At 42.3% G+C, this 21707-nt stretch overlaps 1 protein-coding gene across 2 annotated transcripts in view; it reads left to right on the top strand.

The window, feature by feature from the left end:
* The window catches only part of LOC118118015 (ephrin type-B receptor 1), a 156497-nt gene extending 138966 nt beyond the window's left edge, over nucleotides 1–17531 (top strand). For both annotated transcript variants that reach the window (XM_035170778.2, XM_035170777.2), the window contains exons 13-17: nucleotides 5977–6126; nucleotides 10116–10309; nucleotides 12072–12227; nucleotides 13030–14511; nucleotides 17051–17531. In XM_035170778.2, coding sequence (XP_035026669.1) covers nucleotides 5977–6126; nucleotides 10116–10309; nucleotides 12072–12227; nucleotides 13030–13138 — 609 coding nt within the window. In that variant the 3' untranslated portion in view covers nucleotides 13139–14511; nucleotides 17051–17531. The remainder of the gene's footprint in view (nucleotides 1–5976; nucleotides 6127–10115; nucleotides 10310–12071; nucleotides 12228–13029; nucleotides 14512–17050) is intronic.
* The last annotated feature ends 4176 nt before the right edge of the window (nucleotides 17532–21707 follow it).

Raw genomic sequence — 21707 nt, 5'->3', positions numbered from 1 at the left:
TAAATTTGTTGGTGAACCAAAGAAGTAATTTACGATTAAGAACTTTTTAATTCTATAAAAATGTATTTAAAAGAAGTACTTTTGCTTTCTTCATTTTGTTTTCATAGTGGAACCTTCAACTACCTTCCCATTAGCAGCATTAGCAACAAAATTAGCCTCAGCATTAAAAGACAAATCCGGGTTATTTTGCTTATGTTGCAGTTTGATAAAAGATGTATTTTATTTTATTTTTTATTTTTTTACAACCTGTGGAGGAATCAGGAGGTGCAGGTTAAAGTTGAATTTGATATAACCAGTAAATAGATATTTTGTGTTACAATGACGTTGGGGAAAGGGGATAATTGATGGAGTAATGATACAAAGTTATAAAATACAATGCTTGCAACCTTGGGGGAGAAAAATGTTGATACTTTTTTTTTTTGCCAGTTACCAATCACAAAAATTTGAGTAACGAATTGAAGGATCATTTTAAATATGAGTGAAATTGTTATGAAATTAAATTCTGATGTAATATTAAAACCACAACCTTCTGGTCTCCAGCCTCCATCACTAGAATAATAAAATAACGTTTTCTCTATCGATGCATTTGGATTTTACCTCCAACAGCAGCTGACATTATTTTTGAAACAGGATCATAAAGCTGCAGACACAAGGTGCATGGCAATATAAAGTGTACATATTTAATTCTTGAGTGTGATTTAATTATCCAGAAGAAGAGCGGGAGGCTATTCTGGGTGTACAGAAATGTTTTGTTCCTCTCTGTTATCTTCCCACGCAGTGAATTCCAAAAATTAACCCATACTGTGTGGGAAGATCAATTTCTGATTCCTTTTTGGAATTCCTCAGTTAATCAAATCTAAAAAACAAAAAGGATGTAAGGTTCACTTTTAAATCTGTAGAACACTAAACAAAACAAAGTCTTCCTTTTGAGTTAAGCATGACTTTACTTAATATACGGTGAAAGACCAGTGTCTTTTTCTCCTCCAGACATTCCCATGGGTGTCTGAGTAACCGACGTCACTGTCACCAGCCACCTCTCTTTTCTTTTTTTTTCCTCTATTTTTTTCCTCATCTCTGTCTGTCACTCTTCCTCTCTCAGCCTCTCCCTCCATTGCCTCCTCTCTTTCTCATTCTCTTCGGGGCAGACATCCAGGGCAGGCCGTTGCTCTCAGGATTTCATTAAAAGGATGTTGATGGAGCACTCTCCCAGTCCTAAGTAAATGTGCTCGAGTCCATTTGAGGGCGCATTGTTTGGAAATGGATTACTGAAGTTGGAGGAGTAAAGGGAAGGAGAGGAGGGAATGGTGGAGGGTAGAGGTCACACATTTGACTTTCAGATGAAGGAGAAAGTTTGTTTGGTATCTCTAGATATCTTCTGGAAAGTGAACAGGCGGAATAAAGACAAGACCAAACACTGGACTGGACTTAGTTGGTGATTATGGTACTTGAAAGGTAGATTTGCTTGTCCTGCAGCGGCCAGTCAGTGACAGTCCACGTGAAGGTATATGGCTCATTGACCCCATTCACACCTGGTATTAACATCACATGGGGTCGGTGCTAAGTTCAGGTCGGAACGCACCCAAGTACATCCTGAGATCCGATCAATTTGTCCTGCGCCACATATAAAGGCCTGTCAGGCGCTACAGTTTCACATAGAATTTACGTTACTCAGTGATTTTTTTTGGTCTCCACCACCGACATATATCAACACTGACAATTATTTATATATATATTTTTTCAAATCTATAAAGTCTTTCTTCAAAGCAGAGCTGCATGCTGTGCATTGATTCATTCAGCCCCTCCTGACTTTACACTCTCTCTCTCCCTTTCCTTCTCTTGATCATTGGGCTCAGACTGGGTGAAAACAACATATTTGGTCTCGTGAACAGAAATTACATATGTGGTTATTTGCATATGGATCAGGGAAGTGTGGTCCAATCACAAGTGGTCACAGGAGACACATTCAGGACACATTTTCCTGCCAGATGTGGACACACGCATGTAGAGTTCACTACTTGTGATCTGATCTCTCAGGACGAATGTTATTACCAGGTCTGAACAGGATCAGTGGCAGAGGCAAAGCAAGTCATTGTAAAGACATGACAGGTGTTTCATATCCTTGCTACTTGTACTCTACACACAAACACACATCTATCGGCCAAGGGACCACAACAGACACCACTAAGTACACACATTACCAGGCCACCACATGTTTATCCTCAATCTTTCAGCCCTGGCTGTCACAGCGGCACACAGTGCTACTTCTTAACCTGACAGACCTGACACATCAGCGTGGCAGTCGCACTCCGGACGCACTGATACAGCTGTCAAAACTGGTCACCACCTGTCAGCGGCGGTCACAACCAGGTGGAACCAGTCACAAACTGTAACCTCATTTAGGCGACATACAGGGAAGACGACACCACACACCTGTGTCTCCTCAAGGTGTCATGGATGTGTTGTCCATGTGGAGGACATGGGAAGCAACACAATGAAAAAATAGTGATAAATGTGACTTGTGATTGGACTGTCGCTGTCCAATCAGATTCAGGTGTAAAGAAAAGGTCAAAATGAGCATCACACACAATGTGGTAGCTGTGAGTGCTGAGTTGTTTCCACTCTCTTCTTCACAGATTTTCTTCACACTTTCTCAGTTTTTTTTTTCTTACTAATGTAAATCTTTTCTTCACAGGTACAAAATGTAATCTCATGCAGATTTATTTTCACAAGTACTTATTCACATATAAGCTAAAAATCGTACTGACCCTAATATGAGCATTTACCGAGTGGGATAAATATGGTATTTAATTAGTTTTAAAACTCGAAAAAAATAAAGGTGCCTGCGCATGTGATACGAGTGCATATCAGCAAACAAGATGTCAGCAGGAAAGCTTCCCCACGAGGGTTTTTGCTCCATGTGCATAAATGTAGTCGTGCAAACAGGCAGGGGGGCCAGCTCTGTGTGACAAAACCGACGCTGTAGCCAATAAAAATCACCCTAATACCAGAATTCAAACTATGCATCTGCCGAACCATTAACACTGCATTCACAGTCAACCAGCTTTGCCACATGTATTATGATTAGCATGCACTTTACAGTAGTTACAGTGAGCAAGGGCACAACCTGCTGCTGTTAGTTTCATGGAGGAGATGAGGGGCACTTAACGCAAAAGAAATGATGTTTGAAATGATCAGAGAGCTAAAAGACCAGATGCAGTTAAAACCTGGTCAAGATTGAATGTCAGAAGAACAATTGAGTCAACGCCATCCTCCTCCGACACCGTGCTGCTCCATCCTTCCCACTCACACTTCCGCAACCATCTACGTACAAGCACATATTATTTGTGTCATTTCCATTAAATGTAGGTCTCCCATTTAGTTCTACCTGCTGCAACATTAGGCCAAAACGCAGACCTGGCAACCCTGACGCAAGACTCTGTGACAAGCAACCGAGCAATTAGGCATAAGTGAGCACGTACGAAGGGTTAAGTCTGTCCTACTCAGTGTTCTGTGCACTTGTATCATGTGCATATGCCTGATTCTAATACATTCAGGTTTTGAGACACAATTGGTAAATGGGGGAAATGTATTTTTCGCTATCATGACACATTTATTTCAAGTTTTCATGCTCTCGTGAGCACTTGATTTTCAATCATTGTGACAACACTCTTCAAGCAGAGAATAGACCCATCCAGTGTCTCTGTGAAAATAAGGCACTGTAGCCCACTTTATTTACAATGAGGAGAGTTTTGTGAAGTATCACTCGATGTCGCTCATGGTTACTCCTTTCAAGGTTCTGCAGCTGCAGTGGCTGCATTAGCTTCAGTTCGGTTTATCCACACAAATTCTCAGTTAACTGTCCGGGAACATAGAAGTGTGTGTGAATTCTGTTTCAGGGGCATTATTTTACTTCAAGGCAAACAGAAAACAGCTTGTTCCTTTTTCAGTAGCCAGCAATATACCATATCCAAAGAGCTCTCCCCATGCTCCGAGGCCTCACAAAGCACTCGCGCCTTTGTGTTGACATTAGGTCTGTTTTAATTCCCATCATGGCTTCTATACCCCGACTCATTCCTCGTGGTATTAGCGCTCTTTTTACTGAATCAAAAAAGCGCCAATGCTTTTTATTATGTTTTTGCCTCTTTCCCTTTATGCATGAGCTGTTCAGCACTTCATGTTATTAAAGCAGGATTTTGGCAGAGCTATCACTGGCCCACAGCAGTAATTACTAAAGGTTTGCATAGCTGCCTCTGACACTCCCGCCTTGGAAATGTATTACTAAAATCTGTCTCAGGCACACAGGGAGCTTCTTGTGAAGCCTGTATCTTTGCTCAGGCCATTTCATTGACACTCGGTTCATATCCCAACAGGGTCCTGGGGCGTGAGACCAGATGCACAGAGCAAAGAAGGGAGTAAGCAAGTGATGATAAAGAGAGGCTGTAACAGCGTTTTTTGCTATGGGCAGCCTTTTTTTTTTTTTGTTCCTGATGTCCTGCATTTATTTCCTCGTTTTTCATCTTATGTATGTTAGTCCAAGCAAAATAATCGACTTGAAGCGTCGCCCCTGACAGAGTGATGGATAAAGGTGGATTGTCCCTTTTGTATTTTTGTAGAGAAGACATTTGGCTTGTATCTGTGCAGCTCAATTGCTCTCGGACAAAAGAAAGGATGAAATAAAGTGTCCCGGGGTCTCAGTATAGATGATTCAGATATGGACTTGTCTGAAATATGAGAGAAGCATTGAAGTCACTGGGGCGCAGATAGCCTTTATTCCACTATTGATCTCTTCCTCTCCATATTTCTTTCACTTTCTCTGTGTGTCCCACCTCTGCGTAATTCCTCCACCGTTCCCCGTCTTTTTTCTTCCACCGGCTGCTGTGCTCAACCAGAGATGAGTGTTGCCTCTGCGTCTTTGAGTGTCCTGACAGCCGTCTCCATCCAGGGTCAGATGTTAAATCTCTTTTCAGGGTCGGTAGCCTCTCAAAGGTCAAACCCTGAAGGGGTGCTCATTAATGAGCTCAGCCTCTCCACCTCTGCACCGCCACACAGCACTGACCTCTGGAACCTACTTACTGTACACACACGCACAGGAAGCACACGAGTGAAGCTGTTTGTGATTTATCTTGTCCAGCATTGCAAACATCAGCCCGGAGGATACAAAACACCAGAAAAAAGCATTTTGCTGTATCTCATTCTCTTCCTCACTTATCACTTGTTTCTCTCTGTTGCTGTTTTTTTTCCTCCAACCCCCTCGTTCTCGGGATGGGAGCAGGAAACAGGGTGGTCTGTGTAGGTTTGGGGACTGTTTCCAACAGCAGCTTATCTGCAAATGCTCAGGTTCAGCTAATTGGCATTGTTAAACTGGTGGCGAGCTCCACTCAGATAAACAGGGTGGTGCTATGGGGGATGGCGAGCCACAAACAGGAATTCATATGCGTGTCTGTTTGTGTGCACGGGCGTGCACGTACAGTCATCTATGTTGGTGCCTGTGCATATGTTCCCAAGTGTGTCTGTAAATGCGTGCGAGTGTGTGTGGAATTTTAAACAAGCAGCTGTCAATTTCAATCAACAGGGCGCGTGGCATGCCTGAGGCCCAGGTAGCCCAATTACAGGCAGACACGCTCGAAGTACTAGCAGAAGCGCAGGCCTATTTTCCTTTATTCAAACAGGGCTGTGGGAGAGGAGACACTAAATGTAATATTGGTCGACGTGTGAAGGGCGAACACTGTTGGGAGCTGCTGCTGAGACAGAGGCAGAATTGTGTGTGTGTTTCGGCTGCTGGAGGATTGATTCGCTGGGTGGATGAGGGGCTAAATGGTTAGACGGGTGGAGGAAGGCATTCGAGGCAAGCGCGGAGGTGTCATGGGTAATGTCCAACTTTAATGTAGCACCAGTGAAAGGGAATTTGGCAATAAACTGTTTTAGATCTCAGGAATTTCACCCATTTGACCTTCTGCGCCTCTTTTCTCTCTATAGGGCGGGAAGATCCCAGTGAGGTGGACGGCGCCGGAGGCCATTGCTTACAGGAAGTTCACCTCAGCCAGTGACGTGTGGAGCTACGGCATCGTCATGTGGGAAGTGATGTCGTTTGGAGAGAGGCCTTACTGGGACATGTCCAACCAAGATGTAAGTGTCCAAAAGAATTATATGATGTCAGTATTTTCTAAATGTGATTCCATCAATATTGGGGTAGAACATATAGTGAGTGACCAATTATGAAGACAGGGAAAAGGTGTAATTGTAAAGAATGTGTTGACTTCTTATTTATACTCACTTGAGTATGAAGTTGCTTTTTTTCCCGGGAGTTCAAGTGCCCGTTTCATGGGATCTTTTAGGAAGATCATAAAAAGGAACATTTAAGTTGGGGTTTGAATCTGAATAAAATGCATCATTAATAGAACAGCGGTTCCTATAGCGATGTGGTTGTACTTGTGTTTCACCCCTTTGATAAACATTCAAAGATGGAAAAAGTAAGTAACGTATCTTTATTGTACCTACATTTGACATTGGTTTGCAGCCAGGATATTTAAAAAATGCACGTACAAAGACACAAATGATACATAAGAATGAATTCAGTGTCGTGGTCAAAGTGCAGAAGTCAAATAAGCAGCTAGCAGTAAAATATCTGCCATTAACAATTGAATGACAGTTATCATATCTCTTTGCCCTCATAATGGAAACCCCCTGAGGGTAACTGCTCAAAACTGTCCTCAGAGGCTGATCTTGGCATTATAAAATATTCAAAGCCTTTCTGATCACCAGTCAGATTAACATCACAAGCCACCAGGCAGAACATCACGTATAATTCAATAAAACTTCAATAAAATCAGAGTCATCACCTCGGAGGAGACATTTAAAGAACAGATTTTTCTCCACCAGCTCAATACCAGCACATTTGATAAGGCAGTTCAGGGCCAGGAGTCTTTCTCAATCTGATGACCTTGTCTTTAGTTTAAACTCATCCAATAAAATAAGGCACAAATTACACAAATATACAAAAAGATCAACCACAGGCTCGTGATGTTGCTCAATCTCTTTCAAGTAAAATCACGGAATCGTCTGCAAATGTCAATATGTGTTTGTCAGTGGTCCCAAAAAAGGATTTTATGTCCAAGGGCGTGATAGAGTCTGTGTAAGCTTGCTTCTGTGAATGTGATGAGACAAGAATCCCTGTATTCACGTAGATCACCGATTCCCATGTAATCCGTCCATGTTAGCGCTGCAGCTATCAATTATTTTTAGTAATCGAGTATTCTATTGATTATTCCATCGATTAGTCGAGTAATGACTTAAGCCTCATTGAATAGCAATAGTAAATATCCAAAAGATAAATAAGGCACGTCTCAACTAACTCGTTGTCATTTAAGAAAATCCAACATGTTATTGGTTAAATTGAATCCAACATCTGTTCAAACTAAACCCATTTAGTGCATTTAAGTGCCACCTGGTTTTCTGAATATTAATGTTGAACACAGCTTCAAGTGCAACAAATGAGTGAGGCTGCACACAGCGGGATGTTCATGTGAGATGAGGTGGCCACTGAGCAGTACATAGTTATACGGATAAAACAATGGGAACTGGGAACAAAGAATCTGAAACTAAAAAGTAATTCCAGTTACTTCAGCCCTAGTCCGTTTGGATGTAGGGCCAGGATAAAGGAAGGCGTTCTCATTAATTAATTTCTTGCGATCACAAGCTCATTAAATTCTCTTGATTTATGTTAAAGATCCTTGAGGAAAATGTAGTATTCAGGCTCTTGTAATTCTATTATAAATATAAAAGAAACTAAGAAAATCGCAATTTCTGTGCCGACTCATGAAAACAAGACTTTAAGACACTCAAATTCTGGCTGACTTCGGTCGACACAACGAATAAAACTTTAGTAAAAAATAATAAAAAGCTTTGACTATAGGAAACGGCTGCCAGTCGCCACACGAGCTGCCCCCCCCTTTATGGATAGCTCATAAGAGCGGAAGCTGCAATAAATCACACATTGTTTATCAGTCCCCATCTCATGGCATCATCACCGAAGATGTCCTTGACTCTGACTTTGAATGCAGTCTCACACTAGCCCCTTTCCTTCCTGGCCGGCTTTTGAGAGCAATGAATGATTGCCGAGAGCTCTGCTTTGTTCCCCATGTCCGTTTGGATAAGGTCCACATGCACATATGCACACAGAGACTCACACAAACACACACAACCATTGGATATATTCCCATAGTATGAGGTTTCTCCCTAAGCTCCCCTCGTGAGACAACTAGCCAGCCATCAGGCCTCTATGGACCCTACTCCACAAGGAGCGTCCAACCCAGCAGATGTTGCCTCAGTGGGCCAGCAGCATACACTGCCTGTTGGGACTAATGCAGGGAGGAGGACTGGCACCACTCAGCGTGTCCGGCTGCTCGGTCCACGCACACATGCACAATTTAAAACACAAACACACACACTCCTCGCTATGCACCATTTGTCAAGATTCTGCTGAGTTGCATTCAACTCTGGAGAGGAGATGCCAACCTATAGGGCAGCCTCTAATTTTTAATGATAGTATCTTTTACACTCGAATTCACACCTTTATCTCACGACTATGCATTTTTAAGAAGGCTTACATCTATAAACAGTGTGGATATAGAGTAACAGGTAAAAGCTGGGTTAATTCAGTGTGCAGTAAATCAATCTATAGTCATTGTAGTGTCAAATAACTGTTTTACTTTGATGCAATATATTAATTCTTAAGTGTCTCTCTTTGGATTTAGTTTTTGTCTGAGTCTTGCTATAAAAACATAACTGCTATGCTAGTTTTATTCATAGCAGTTTATTCAAAGAAAGGCATTCACATTTTTGTCCAGTTTTAATCAAAACCAAGAATGAGCAATTTTATCAAACTTCAGGAAAAAGCTTTCAAATAAAATTTCTAATCTATCATCTTATTATCTGACTGATTGTAACAGTTAAGTCTGGAAAGATGAAACAACATTAGCACATCTGATTCAAATTATCTCTTGCAATATGAGTAAATCAGAAAGTAAGCAGAAAAAAAGAAAACCCTTCACAATCAAAATGAATCTTGTACAGCAGCCCTTTAATAAATTCTAAGTTTATAGTGATTTTATTCTGTAACTTTGTAGGCTTGGTGGTGGTGTTGTACTAGATTGTGTTATACAGCATGTCATTTATAACAAGGGGCCTAATAAGTGCATAGCTACATCTACCACTGTTGGTTTGTTGGTATATTTATTACAAAACATGTATTGGAGATACCAAACATGAAATGTGAAGAATATTGAATTAAATGCTTTTATATCACATTTAACTTTAAGTCCCTTTCACTCTGGACGAAAAGCCACTCACACCCGGATTTTATATTCGGGGATGTAAACATGACACCGAGGTGATGCTATGTCGCATCATGGAAACAATACATGCATCAGTAAATTCTGCATCTCTTTTGCCCTCTCAGTTAAAGCAGCACTCAAGCATTACTCAGTCTGCATTCAATTTGAAAAGGCTGAAGCAAAAGATATTAAAAGTAACCTGCAACAACATGGTCACTGGACTTCATAATATCAAAGGTGAGACACTAGAATAAGAAACAGAAAACAGAAAGGTAGACTTGTCCACTGGCAATATTCAATCACCTTTTTTTAAGCAATTGTAGCCCATTTTAAAAACCTGCATATACATGTAGGTTTTAATCTATGTGTAAAAAGGGTGTTAGTGGTGCATTGAGAAGCTGCACTTGACTGCAGGTCTATGCAATCTGCCAGTGACTTTACTACAGTGACACTCCCCTCTGTCCTTCTCTGTCCCTGCTCCCTCCTCCAAGAGCGACATGTCATTGGCTGGAGTCAAGTGTAGGGGCACATCACCTTGAATGCTGTCGGTCGAGTGACCAATAGAGTGTGTGTGTGTCTGTGTGGGGGTGGGGCGGCAGGGCTGAGTGTGTCAGGATAACAAGGTGGATATGCTCAATAACGATAAATGTCACTAAACTCAGTCAGAATATCATTTCATTTTTGACGAGGTAAATCTTCTGCAACCAGCTCGCCCATAGAAACACACTATCAGGGACAGTTATTAAATGTAATTACTGTATGACTTCGCCCTTCCTCCCTTAGGTGATTAATGCCATCGAGCAGGACTACCGTCTGCCACCGCCCATGGACTGCCCCAGCGCCCTGCACCAGCTGATGCTCGACTGCTGGCAGAAGGACCGCAACGTGCGACCCCGCTTCACCGACATCGTCAGCACCCTGGACAAGATGATCCGTAACCCTACCAGCCTCAAAGCTGTGGCCAACATCCCTGCAGTGTGAGTAAAAGAAAAACAACACACCCTCTGTCAACACTTCTTACATATTCACGCTGAAGTGGACATTAAGTACACACAAGTATCCCTTTCATCTGTTTATATATATACAGTATTTACACAGGCCAGCATTCGCATGCTTTACTTTTTCATCCTCTCATTAAATAATCATGAATGTTTTCCTGCTGATTTGCATGAAACATGAATTTTTTCTTCCCTGTGATTTTATCCTTTCTGCTTATGAGTCACCCCCTCCCCCTATCACCCCCCTCCTCCTCTCCTCGACCTAATATTGGCTTCAGAAACTCAATAAATGATTATTTTTATTGTTTTTTTGAGAAAAGAAGACTAACAGAAACCTCACATCCACATTATCATGATTTTGTAGAGGCACAATTGGCCTTGATTGGTTTGAATCTTACCGGGCATCTTCTTGACAGTTTTTGCCACACCTTGTTTTGGACAATTTCTTTCACCCTCGGTCAAAGATCCTCTCAAGCTTGGCCAGATTGGACGCGGACTGCACGCTTCAGGTTTCTCCACAGATTTTCCAATTCAATTTTCAGGCTTTGGCTGGCCCACTGAGGGTTATTCAGAGACTTGTCCTGAAGCCACTTGTTTTGGCTGTGTTCTTTGGGTGTCTGCCATGCTGTAAAGTGAACTTTTTGGCCCCATGTGAGTTTGAGTTTGTGAAATGGAGCAGGTTTTTTCCTTCTTCATGGTCCCCTCTGTATTTAGCTCGGTTTGCTGTTTCTTTGTTACCAGTTTCATAGTATCTGACACCGTGAAGTATCACCACAGCACACTTCATTGTGGGGATAGGATTGCCCAGGTAATGAGTGGTGTCGTTGTTTCTGCTTGGTGCAGCACTTGGCTTTCAGGCCAAGGAATGAAGGTTTTTACAGGAGAATATCTTCTCTTTCTTATATATAAGTTTATTTATATATATATAAGCTGCTTTCAGACATGCACCGGACTCTGCAGAGGAAGTGCATGTCTGAAATGTCCAAGTGAGGCGCTCCGCAGTTTCTACGGACTTTATCCTCCTGGCCTCCTAGTATAAAGTCTGTAAAACTCCAGGAGAATTCGATGTGAGAGCACAGCAGGGGATCCCCCGCTGGAGTCACCGCAAGCGTGTGGGGGGGTTGATGACGCTTCTAACACATGACAGACACAAAAATGAAAAAAGAAAAATAAATATCTCCCTGTAAAAAAGCGGTGACACACACATAGAAGACACTGACGAAGGTGTGAAGAGAGATTGTGGTGATAAGAGCTGACGACTGTGTTGGGGTGATGTAAACAAAATCAAGTGATCTACGCGGCGGAGTTAATACGTCACTTCCTGCCTCTGTCTGCTGCGCCCGGCTGCTCCACCTCCTGCATGAATAACGCAGAGGATTTGATGCTGTTGTGAACATGTTATAGTCTGAAAGGCAAACTCTGGGGAAATTCTGTAGCCAATTCTCCCGATTTTACCCGGAGGTCATGTCTTACAACGACTATATAAGTTTAAATATCGATAGAATTGTATTGATCAGGTCAGAATTCTTTCCAAAGCCAGTCTTCAGACTGCATGAACACACATGCACACTTTCTTCCTCTCACACCAACACCCACGCAAGCACCATAACCACAGTTACTCTCCTCCTCTATAAATCCCCCTTGCTTAATATTGCATCAAAGCAGCTGCACTATATCTCCGCTTACCCCTGTTCTTCTCTCGCTCACTCTCCCTCTGACTCTCTCTCTCCCTCCCCTGCAGGCCTTCTCAGCCACTGTTGGACAGATCCATACCTGACTTCAACACCTTTAGCACAGTCGAGGACTGGCTCACCGCCATAAAGATGAGCCAGTACAGAGACAACTTCCTCAACTCAGGCTTTACCTCCCTGCAGCTGGTGGCTCAAATGACCTCAGAGTGAGTTCATCCGCTCGTGTGCAAATGAAGATTTTCCAAACCCATATGGCACTTGATGGGCACACTCATATAAAATGACTTTACATCAAGTGCATTTATTTTTGGCATGAATGTGACCAGCGACTCAGTCTCTGAATGATAGCATCAAAGTAGAGCCTGTATGGGTAATGCATTAAAATATGACTCATCATTATGGAAAATAACAGAGTCGTGTCGGTGCCAATATTTCCAACTGTGCTATGAACAGTTTTCCAAAAATATGGCTCTGGATGTAAAGGCTTTAAATGCATGTTTTAAAAGGCATATTTATTCACTGCTGCTTATGTGGAGTATTCTAAAAGGTTGGGTCACGAAAGCTCTTCTCAAAGTACTCGTAGCGCCAATCGACACAAATAGTGCTCTCCATTTATTTTAATTAACAATGTTGCTTGGAGTGGAAATGTGTGCGAAAATGTAAAACCATTCTAACATATTTTATTAAAAAAGTATGCTTGGGGCTTGGTGGCATTTATGCAGTCTCTTTGCAATGCAAAGCAACATGCATTACTAAGTCCTCTCTCAAGTGAGAGAATAAATTTTGTCAATTTGTGTTTTCATTCATTCCAGATATCCATCTAGAAATTGTGCTTTTTTATAAAGTACAGTGATGTTAGGAGTGTAAACATTCCTGGAATGTTTGATAGTGAAATCATCTCATACTCAAGTGATCCATCTTCAATATGATTGAAATCCCTTTATTTCTCCCTTCAAAATCTATTCCTGCTTTTCAATTTTCTGTCTCTGTGCTTCTTTCTCTCTACAGGGATCTGCTGAGAATAGGAGTGACCCTGGCCGGCCACCAGAAGAAGATCCTCAGTAATATCCAGTCCATGAGGGTGCAGATGAGCCAGGCGCCCATCACCATGGCATGACTACAGGGGGCGCCGTGCCACGGGACGGGCAGCATTCGCAGGACCAACAACAATGGCAGCCCTCGAATGACCCCCGATCCATCGGAACGCGCCAGAGTTGAGACTATTGTCTTAATCTAATTCACTACCATGACAACAGGAGACCAGGGTCTACACAACCATATGGTTAACAGCTATCACACTTCATGCAATCCACACCAGGAGTTCAGGGTCCAGACTTGATACTGTTTCTCTACTTGTCCACGGACGGGAAGGTAGACGTCACTTGCTGTGGTTATGAACAGCCATTCATGTCATTGTGAACCAAAATAACACAACAACAATCAAGACATCAACACAGGGACTCACTCACAATTTCAGACTGTACGATGAACTGAGTGCTGTTGTACTTCTATATTATCTGGACTAGAAGATGTTCAAATTGTAAACAGAAGCGTGAGACACTTTGAAACAACGTGTGACCTGTGATTTTATTTCCATACTGTCGTCAATGTGTGCAATGAAGATGCCTTGACCTGGCCAGAAATAAGAAAAAGCAATTACCAGTAGGAATAATAGGAGGGAGGAGAATACAGGGATGTACAGAGGAGCACCATCGTCAACTTTCATATCATCTTTTGCTTGTTAGAAAGACTTGAAAAATCGAAAAACTGAAATGGTAAAAATTCAGAGCTTAGTTATATTTCGGTCTTCGAACATCTGTTTGTTTGTTTGTTTGTTTTTATCACTATAGCAAGATGCCGTCCACTTGTATTTTAACTTTAACACTACCTGTGGAGACCTGGGTGGAAGGCCTTGCCAAAGGACTTCTTAGCCAGCCCCACCCAGATTCAGAGATTATAAATATGTTTATCTCTTGCTAAATATGATTATATCTTTCATAATTAACCTTCATATTGAAGGTGATATGTATGAATATGTATGTACAGAACTCTCTGCTTGCATTTTTGGCAAAGACATGTTTGTTGATTAGATTGTTATGATTAGACACATGCAATGTGTAGATTCCCACGGTGCCCTGGTTCCCCTCCGGACGACTGTATAATGGACACTGGCTTGTGCGTCTCCCTGTTCCAGGGGGACGAGGACAATCCTGACTGAATCTTAACTGAAAGGAATCATGGGTGAATAATTGGTATTGTAGATCTATATGAAAATTGCTGTAGGCGTTTAAATAATTGACAAAATATCCATTTATTGGAGATCATGTTAAATGTGGGTGTACACATGCTGTTTCTTGCTGGTGAGCACTTACTTGTACAGATATGGTTTATGTTTTCTTTTCCTTTTGATCTGTTGTTGTTTGTGTCGGGAGTGTTCAGCACCATCCAGAGGGGAAGGAAACTCCAAGCACTGGCTGGCTCAAATTTACGGTAAGTGCCTGCTGATCACACAGGAAAAAAAACACTACACATAACATAAAGAAAACCCCTCTGTTAGTGGTGGATTTTATTTTAAGAAAATCCAGTTTTTCTTCCTCACGGGTGCTGCAAATATCTTGGCCAAAGCAAGATCTTGTGCTAGTTTGAAATGCGTGGGTGAGCAGCTATTCAAGGCAGGAGAAACTGGAGAAAATCTGCATCACTTCTCTACACAATGAACATCTGGGCTGAGGTGTGTGACCAGATGTGTGATGCCATCCCGGTGAACATGCAGACATAAACAGCCCACATGGTCACTCTGCTCACAGTCCAGCCTCCAATAGACTGCTGCTGCTAAACTGCTGAGTAAATCTATGCTAGCTCTATACCCTGCTGCCGTATTGGGGGGCAAGTTGAGCGTAAACTGCCGCGGTGTCTCAGACAATTTCATGCATGTATGAATCCTGCAGAAATTGGTGTTGGGAAGTATATCCTTTGGTAAGGATTGCATTGCGAGTAGGAAAGAATAACATTGTGAAGGATGGGTGTCACGTTGGTGCGATGGTTAGCACTATTGCCTCACACCAAGAACATTCCCAGTTACAATGCCAGCTTGGCCGGGGTCTCTCTGAGCGGAGTTTGCATGTTCTCCCTGTGTCTGCGTGGGTTTTCTTTGGTTGCTCCCTCCCACAGCCCAAAGACTTGAATAGGGGATAGCTTGATCGGATATGCTAAATCGACCATAGGTGTTAGTGTGAATGGTTGTTGGTCTCAGTATGTTGGCCCTGCTATATGCTGGCAATCTGTCCGTGGTGCACCCCACCTCTCGCCAAATGTCAGCTGGGACTGGCTCCAGCTCCCCCCGGGAGCCTCAAAGACCAAGCGGCATTCACAATGAATGGATTTGAAGTTTTGCTATATGATTTTTTGTTTTCCCTCTTGCTGGTCACTTGCTTCAGTCTGAGGCGTTGAGAAAGCAAAGAGGCATTGTTGTTATATCTAATAAATCAAGTGATGTCAAGTGTTCATTAAATAATGTTACATTTGAGAGCAAACTGACCTAAATGTTCCCGTGGCAATATTCCTCTGACATACAACCGTGGCTGTATGTCAGAGGAAGTCTCCTAGGAAGTCTCTTAGCTCACAGACAATTATCATGAGCTATTGTTGCATCAATTCTTTGCTGTAGCTGTGACCCTGCTGTAGTCCCTTTTGGCCCTTTTCGAACAGACATGAGTGACGACAGTTCCAGCCACCTTGCATCCAAATTTAGAAATTGATGGCAGGCCCATTAGCAGATTATTAAGTATACTCACCACCCTCAAGTCATCCTCCTCCTCCTCTGTCTGTCCCGCCCTGCCCTCTCTCCCGGCTACTCCAGCTGGCTGGCAGATCCCCAGCTCATTTATCCTGGGTGTAACCAAGCTGTCCTGGGCCAGAGCCGGCCTCGGTTTGGGCCAGAGCCGGCCTGAGAAATGGCTGGCTCCATGCTCCGGTGGGCCCAGGCGGGGGTCAAACATCTGCTGGGACCCCCGTCTGACAGGCATCTGATCATCCATGGGGAGGGAGACTGATGAGGGAGACTGATGAGACAGACAGACTGATGAGAAGACAGACTGATGAGAGAGAGAGAGAGAGAGAGAGAGAGAGAGAGAGAGAGAGACAGACAGACAGACAGACACAGAACAGACAGACAGACACACACACACACACACACACACACACACACACACACACACACACACACACACACACACACACACACACACACACACACACACACACACACACACAGAGAGAGAGAGAGAGAGAAACCTTGATTATGTTATTCTCGTGTCTGGTTTCCAGTTAGTTCATTGATGTCAATCAGCCATTTCCCCTTTCGCAATGTGGTTTTTAAGGCTTCATCTCTTTCATTATATAAAGTTAAATTATTTAGTTTGCTAATTGAAAATACTGTAATCAAGCAACTGGATTGTCTCGTGGGTAAAATCAATTGGCTTTTTCTTTTCAATTATCCAAGTTATTGATTAACTGAGTATTCCTAAATATAATCTCATGCTCCTCGAGATTGGCATAAATCCTTTTCATCGAAGCCCGTGATTCAATTTGAATGCATTAGTCCCCCATTCAACTCAGTCCTGTGTATTTGCTTTTCAACCCAAGAGCCTGTGAATGATATGATAGAACGCATTCATTACGCAACAGTGTAATTCAGTTTTTCCCCATTTGCTCTGTTTGTCTATCTAAATATCTGACTGTAATGACACTCCAGCGTGATGAATGGAGGGGCGGTTCGCCATCCCGCTCCGAAAAGCTGTCTCGTATGGAGGCCATTCATCACACACTGATACAAAGCATAAGAACAAAGCTTGTTAAATGTTTCATGGAGCTGTAACTGTCTGAGAAGTGACCAACGAACCTTTTAGTAGCCGATTTCACGCCTGTCATTTATAGGTCGGACAGGCGGAAGCTGTGTTCAACTGAAAATGATCTGACATGACGTCCTGAAAAACTAAACTTGCATTCTGTCTTTTTTCTTCTGTTTCAGACTGCGGGAGACTTACACACACATTAAACAGCACAGACACAACACTTCATATTCACACACACACACATACACACTCACACACACACTCACACACAAAACACACACTGGGGACCCAGAAGAATTGCTGTTGCCAGCTGACCCAGAGGAAGACCAGGACCAGTCACAACCTCCCTATGGTACAAAATGGTGGAGCTGAATATGACTGCACACTTCATAATTTGTTTATTTGTATATGTCTGTGAGAGAGAGTGAGATTGTGTGTGTGTGTGTGCGTGTGTGTGTAGCAGGCGCATTAGTGTGTACAGACATAAATGTGTGCACAGGTACATTGTTTAAATGTGTGAACATCTGCTTTATTTTTCGTTTTTCGTTTTTGTATAGCTACCACTTGTAAATTGTGACATGTGTCAAGAGTTTGTAAGCTGTAACTTTCTGAGAACTATTGTACTAAAATGCACTCAATAAAGGCCTTGGAAAACAAGTTAAGTCACTTCATGGTGTGTTTGACTCCATGGGTGATCATTCTGTTTTCATTAATGATGAGTCACGAGAAGCAGAGAGGAAGGGTTATTATCCAGTAACACTGCTGTCAGCCCTGTGCACGAATGTGACACCCAATGCTTGGTTTCATAGTGTTTCATAGGAAATAAACTGCTTTCTGTCACTGCCGGTCTGGCTGCCTGGCGGCACGTGTTAAAGCCCATCAGCCACTAATAAATGAGCCGTCACTCGGATTACACGCAAATGCAAAAAATGACTCTCCAGGAAAAGTGACAATATTTTGACAAACTAGAGGAAATTATCCTTCCATCAACACTCTTATCTGGGTCTCCAACACACTTTTACACACACAAACACACACATACAGTGCAAATACACGAGCCTCGTAAATTATGTTTGCCAGGGACTTTCAGAGCACTTCAAACACTGAGAAGTGTGTTGCACAGTAATGATATGGTTAATGAGGTGAGTCATAAGATATGGGGATGTATCCAACACACAGCGTTCCTCCATAACTGTTTATTAGTTCTAATTGATTGATAACATGCAGCTCGTGTTAGCAGAGAGACTGCACTCTGTAGGGACATGATTCACCAAAAAGTCAATTTTCTGTCTTTTCATGTGTTGGGGAGGCCAAATAAAAGTGTTTCAGGTCACTTCGACCTTTAATGAGGGTGTAAGAAATGATGTCACACATGAAGTTGTCAGAGCGTCTGCTGCTCTCATAGAAATCTCTTGACATTGCGTCGATTAATATGTGGCTAACGTTGGATTAAAAGTAAATTAACACCAGGGTGAAAAGCAGCAATTCACTGCCCTCGCTGGTCGAAAGCTTCTGGTTCCAGAAGAAAAAGTCTCATTAATTTGATTAATTATCCCAAAGATAATTTCAAGTGACTCAACAGTAGAAGCTCTTCTATTGTAGTGAAACTGCCTCGGTTTGAAGCATCAGTACAAAAGATTGGGAACTGCTTCTCAAAATATTTGTTGTTTTCTTATTTTCAGCTTTTGCTATCAAAACCTGACAGTACAGGGGTGTGCACAAGAAGAAATGTGCAAGGATAGAACTTAATTACAACTCCCAATGTGCATTTCAGCGAGAAGGACCCAAACGTGACTCTGGCTAGAGACTGCAAAGAAAACGGATTTCACAACCTGCAGCTTAACTAAACCAGTTCACTATTAATGCCATAGTAACTTGTAGATAAATGAATTGAATATGGCGGCATTTTTGGTTCAAAACTGCAACAACAAAGGTTTGTGCCTCTGACTGACTCCCTCTCAACAGCAATGGCAGCCAAGGCTCATAGGCATCTCAGCATTTAGAACGGTTCAAGCCAAAAGGACATTTTACAGAAACTGAGTTGAAATAATTAAAACTTGGTGCCATAACACAAACATATGCATTTTTCATGTAATGAAATTCCAATGTTTCTACTGTATCTATTTATGTCAACACTGAGGATAACATTTTAAGATGAGAAAAAATGTTGGGAAGAAGTTGGCAAGAAATACAAGACAAGAACATTTTTGACAGATTTTTAACAAATCTCCAAAAGATTGAAGTTGAACAGTCAAATTATTAACTTAACTGTACATCTGTTTACAGCATCGTTCAACTTTTCCATATGTATTGACGCACTGCAGACAGTTTCTGGATAAATCTGGATATCTCGATCTGGATTCTGTTTACAAGCTCTCTGATTGGCTGTCTCTTGCCCTGACGTTGTTGCCATGCAACCAGATCTTAGTAATTACTTGAGATTATTATTGTCACCTTTGAAAATGTTGAGCAAATCGATGTATTTTTTTTAAATGGTTGGGTCTATATCGGGAAATGCTTAAGACAAACAATAACACGTTTCACAGGAGATGCCTTATTGCTCAGGAGACACTTCAAGGTCATGTGGATGGTTTAATTGAGGCGTTGTGCTAATAGTTAAACAGACGTAATGACCATTGAGATGGCGATGCTCTTTATAGTATCCTTTCCCTGCACCTCTATCTTAATTGGGCCTGTTTGTCACTTTAATCAGAGCTATTAGAGGGATGTTGCCCTCCTGACAATGAGTTCTACATTACACTGGCAGTGAAAGCTGATTTGTGAGTGAGAGAAACTGCATGTGACAGACAAAATGAGACTGACAGAAAGCCAAAGACGTGAAGACACGGACGAGTGCAGAGAGCATTTTCTTGAAAGTACGCTTCATGTGTAACAGGGTGTTTATCGCTGACGGAGGAGTCCGCTCATTTTATTTCACATTAAAGTCACAGGAAGTTTGAAAAGTGACTTCTCAGCAGCAAATCTTCACCTTAATCAATATTCCCTGAGCAATCACCTGTGAGGAAGGGATTGGTGCACAGCAGGGAACTCCTGCAGAGTGCGGGGGAAAGTGTTGGAGAAAAAGCAATACATCTAGTGCTGAAGATCAGAGTGTGCGAGTGGAAAACTTGGAGGGAATACTGAGTGAAAGACAGTGGAGGAAAAATAATGAACTTGCAACCATGGCACACAGACGATGGCACAGACATAGAGCGAATCCTGGCAGGGGGAGATAGGAGTGATAAAAACCCGAGAGGGTGTTTCTCAAATCTTTGTCCGCGCTCTCTGTGTGTGTCCTCACCGTACCTGTGTGCATGTGCGAGCGTTTTTTTAATATTTATTTTGCAAAACACTGAGAAAATAAAATGACTAGAGTCTTGTCAATCTCCAGTGATTCCTCCTCTGAGATTGTCTAAAGCCTAGATCTAATCTCAGCTCTTGCTGGCTGCAGGGCCTCAGTAAGCTGTCATCACTGCATACTCGCAGTGATCTTAGAGGCCTAGGAAAAGCCCACAGCACAAACTGCTCCGGGAGACCCGAGTCTGAATATGGTTCACAAGATCTGTATAGACGGAGGTGTTCTTTTCTTTTGTGCATAATTTTTATACATCTATAAATGTGGCATAAAGATCGCTCACAAATTAGAGGGAAAATGCTCCATTGCGTAGAATATTTCAAGCAACACTAGGCAGTTTTTATACCTTTAGGTTCAAAATCATTTTATAACAGGGAGAACGGCATGTCTATCATTGCCACAGCGCCCCCTGGATACTTGCAACTGCACAATGTAACTCTGGTGTACTGTTCTGAAACACTGTGTCCTGCTTTTGGATACGTACGTCACACACCAACATCCAGAAATGGAGCCAGTGTGGACATCATGGCAGAGCCACTGAAGAAACAGAAGGGGAGAAATAAGGAGGGAAAGACAAAGTTGCCCAGAGAAAAACCAAACAAGAGTGAATATTGGAGCATATTTCACTTGTTGGCAAAAGCTAAAAGAGGCCTAAGGATGCAGATGCTGACCAAGCGCTGTTATTATTGGTCATAACTTTAGCTTGTTTGCTATGTCTTGTGCTGTTCTGGTTGCTCGACGTTGGGCTGTGTAAGTGTGTTTTCAACTATGTATAATCAGAAGCCTGGTAAACCCAATTTGAAAGAGGTTTAGCCCAAAGCTTCTATGTGATTTGATACACAAAGTCCACCACTTGCTTGCTGTGATAGCGTCATATTTGTCAGAAATCAAATCACCTTGTCAGTCAACATGTTTTTTTCGAGGTTGCTGGTTTCTTCTTCGTCAGCTTGTCAACAAATGTACGTGTGTACATCTGTGTGCACGGGGAGGCTAAGACCACAACGACAAGGAATTATGCATCCCAGCTGTAGGGGCGACTCAACTAAAGCCAAGAGTGAATCTTCCATTTTGTCACTTTACTATACCGGATGGAATAGGAGACAAGCCTTTCAAAAAGATGTTGGCTCACTTGTTCCTTTTGATAATGGTGACAGGGTCCTGAGGCCTGTCAAGAATCCCTTATAGAGGTTAAATTGGGTTGATATCATGTGAATCAGAAGGAGGAGGTGTCTTCTTTCAGTATAGATGGACATGCATTAGATCGTTCTAAGTAAAATAAATTACCCTGTGTTGAAACAGAATGACAGAATATAAATTGAGGAATATGCCAAACAAACACCGTGGGCTGCCAAACTGTGAAGGATCTGAGCCTTACCTCTGCTAACCCATGAAGAAGGCTGTCTGAGGCCAAATTCAAGGTACTATTTATACCGGGATACGAGCAGATAGAAATAAGGAGTGAGGCTGAATCTCCTAGA

This window comes from Hippoglossus stenolepis, chromosome 11 (genome assembly GCF_022539355.2).
Source record: "Hippoglossus stenolepis isolate QCI-W04-F060 chromosome 11, HSTE1.2, whole genome shotgun sequence".
Classification (NCBI taxonomy): domain Eukaryota; kingdom Metazoa; phylum Chordata; class Actinopteri; order Pleuronectiformes; family Pleuronectidae; genus Hippoglossus; species Hippoglossus stenolepis.
The sequence above is the reverse complement of the archived record's forward strand: the minus strand, read 5'-3'. Positions and strand labels throughout refer to the sequence as shown.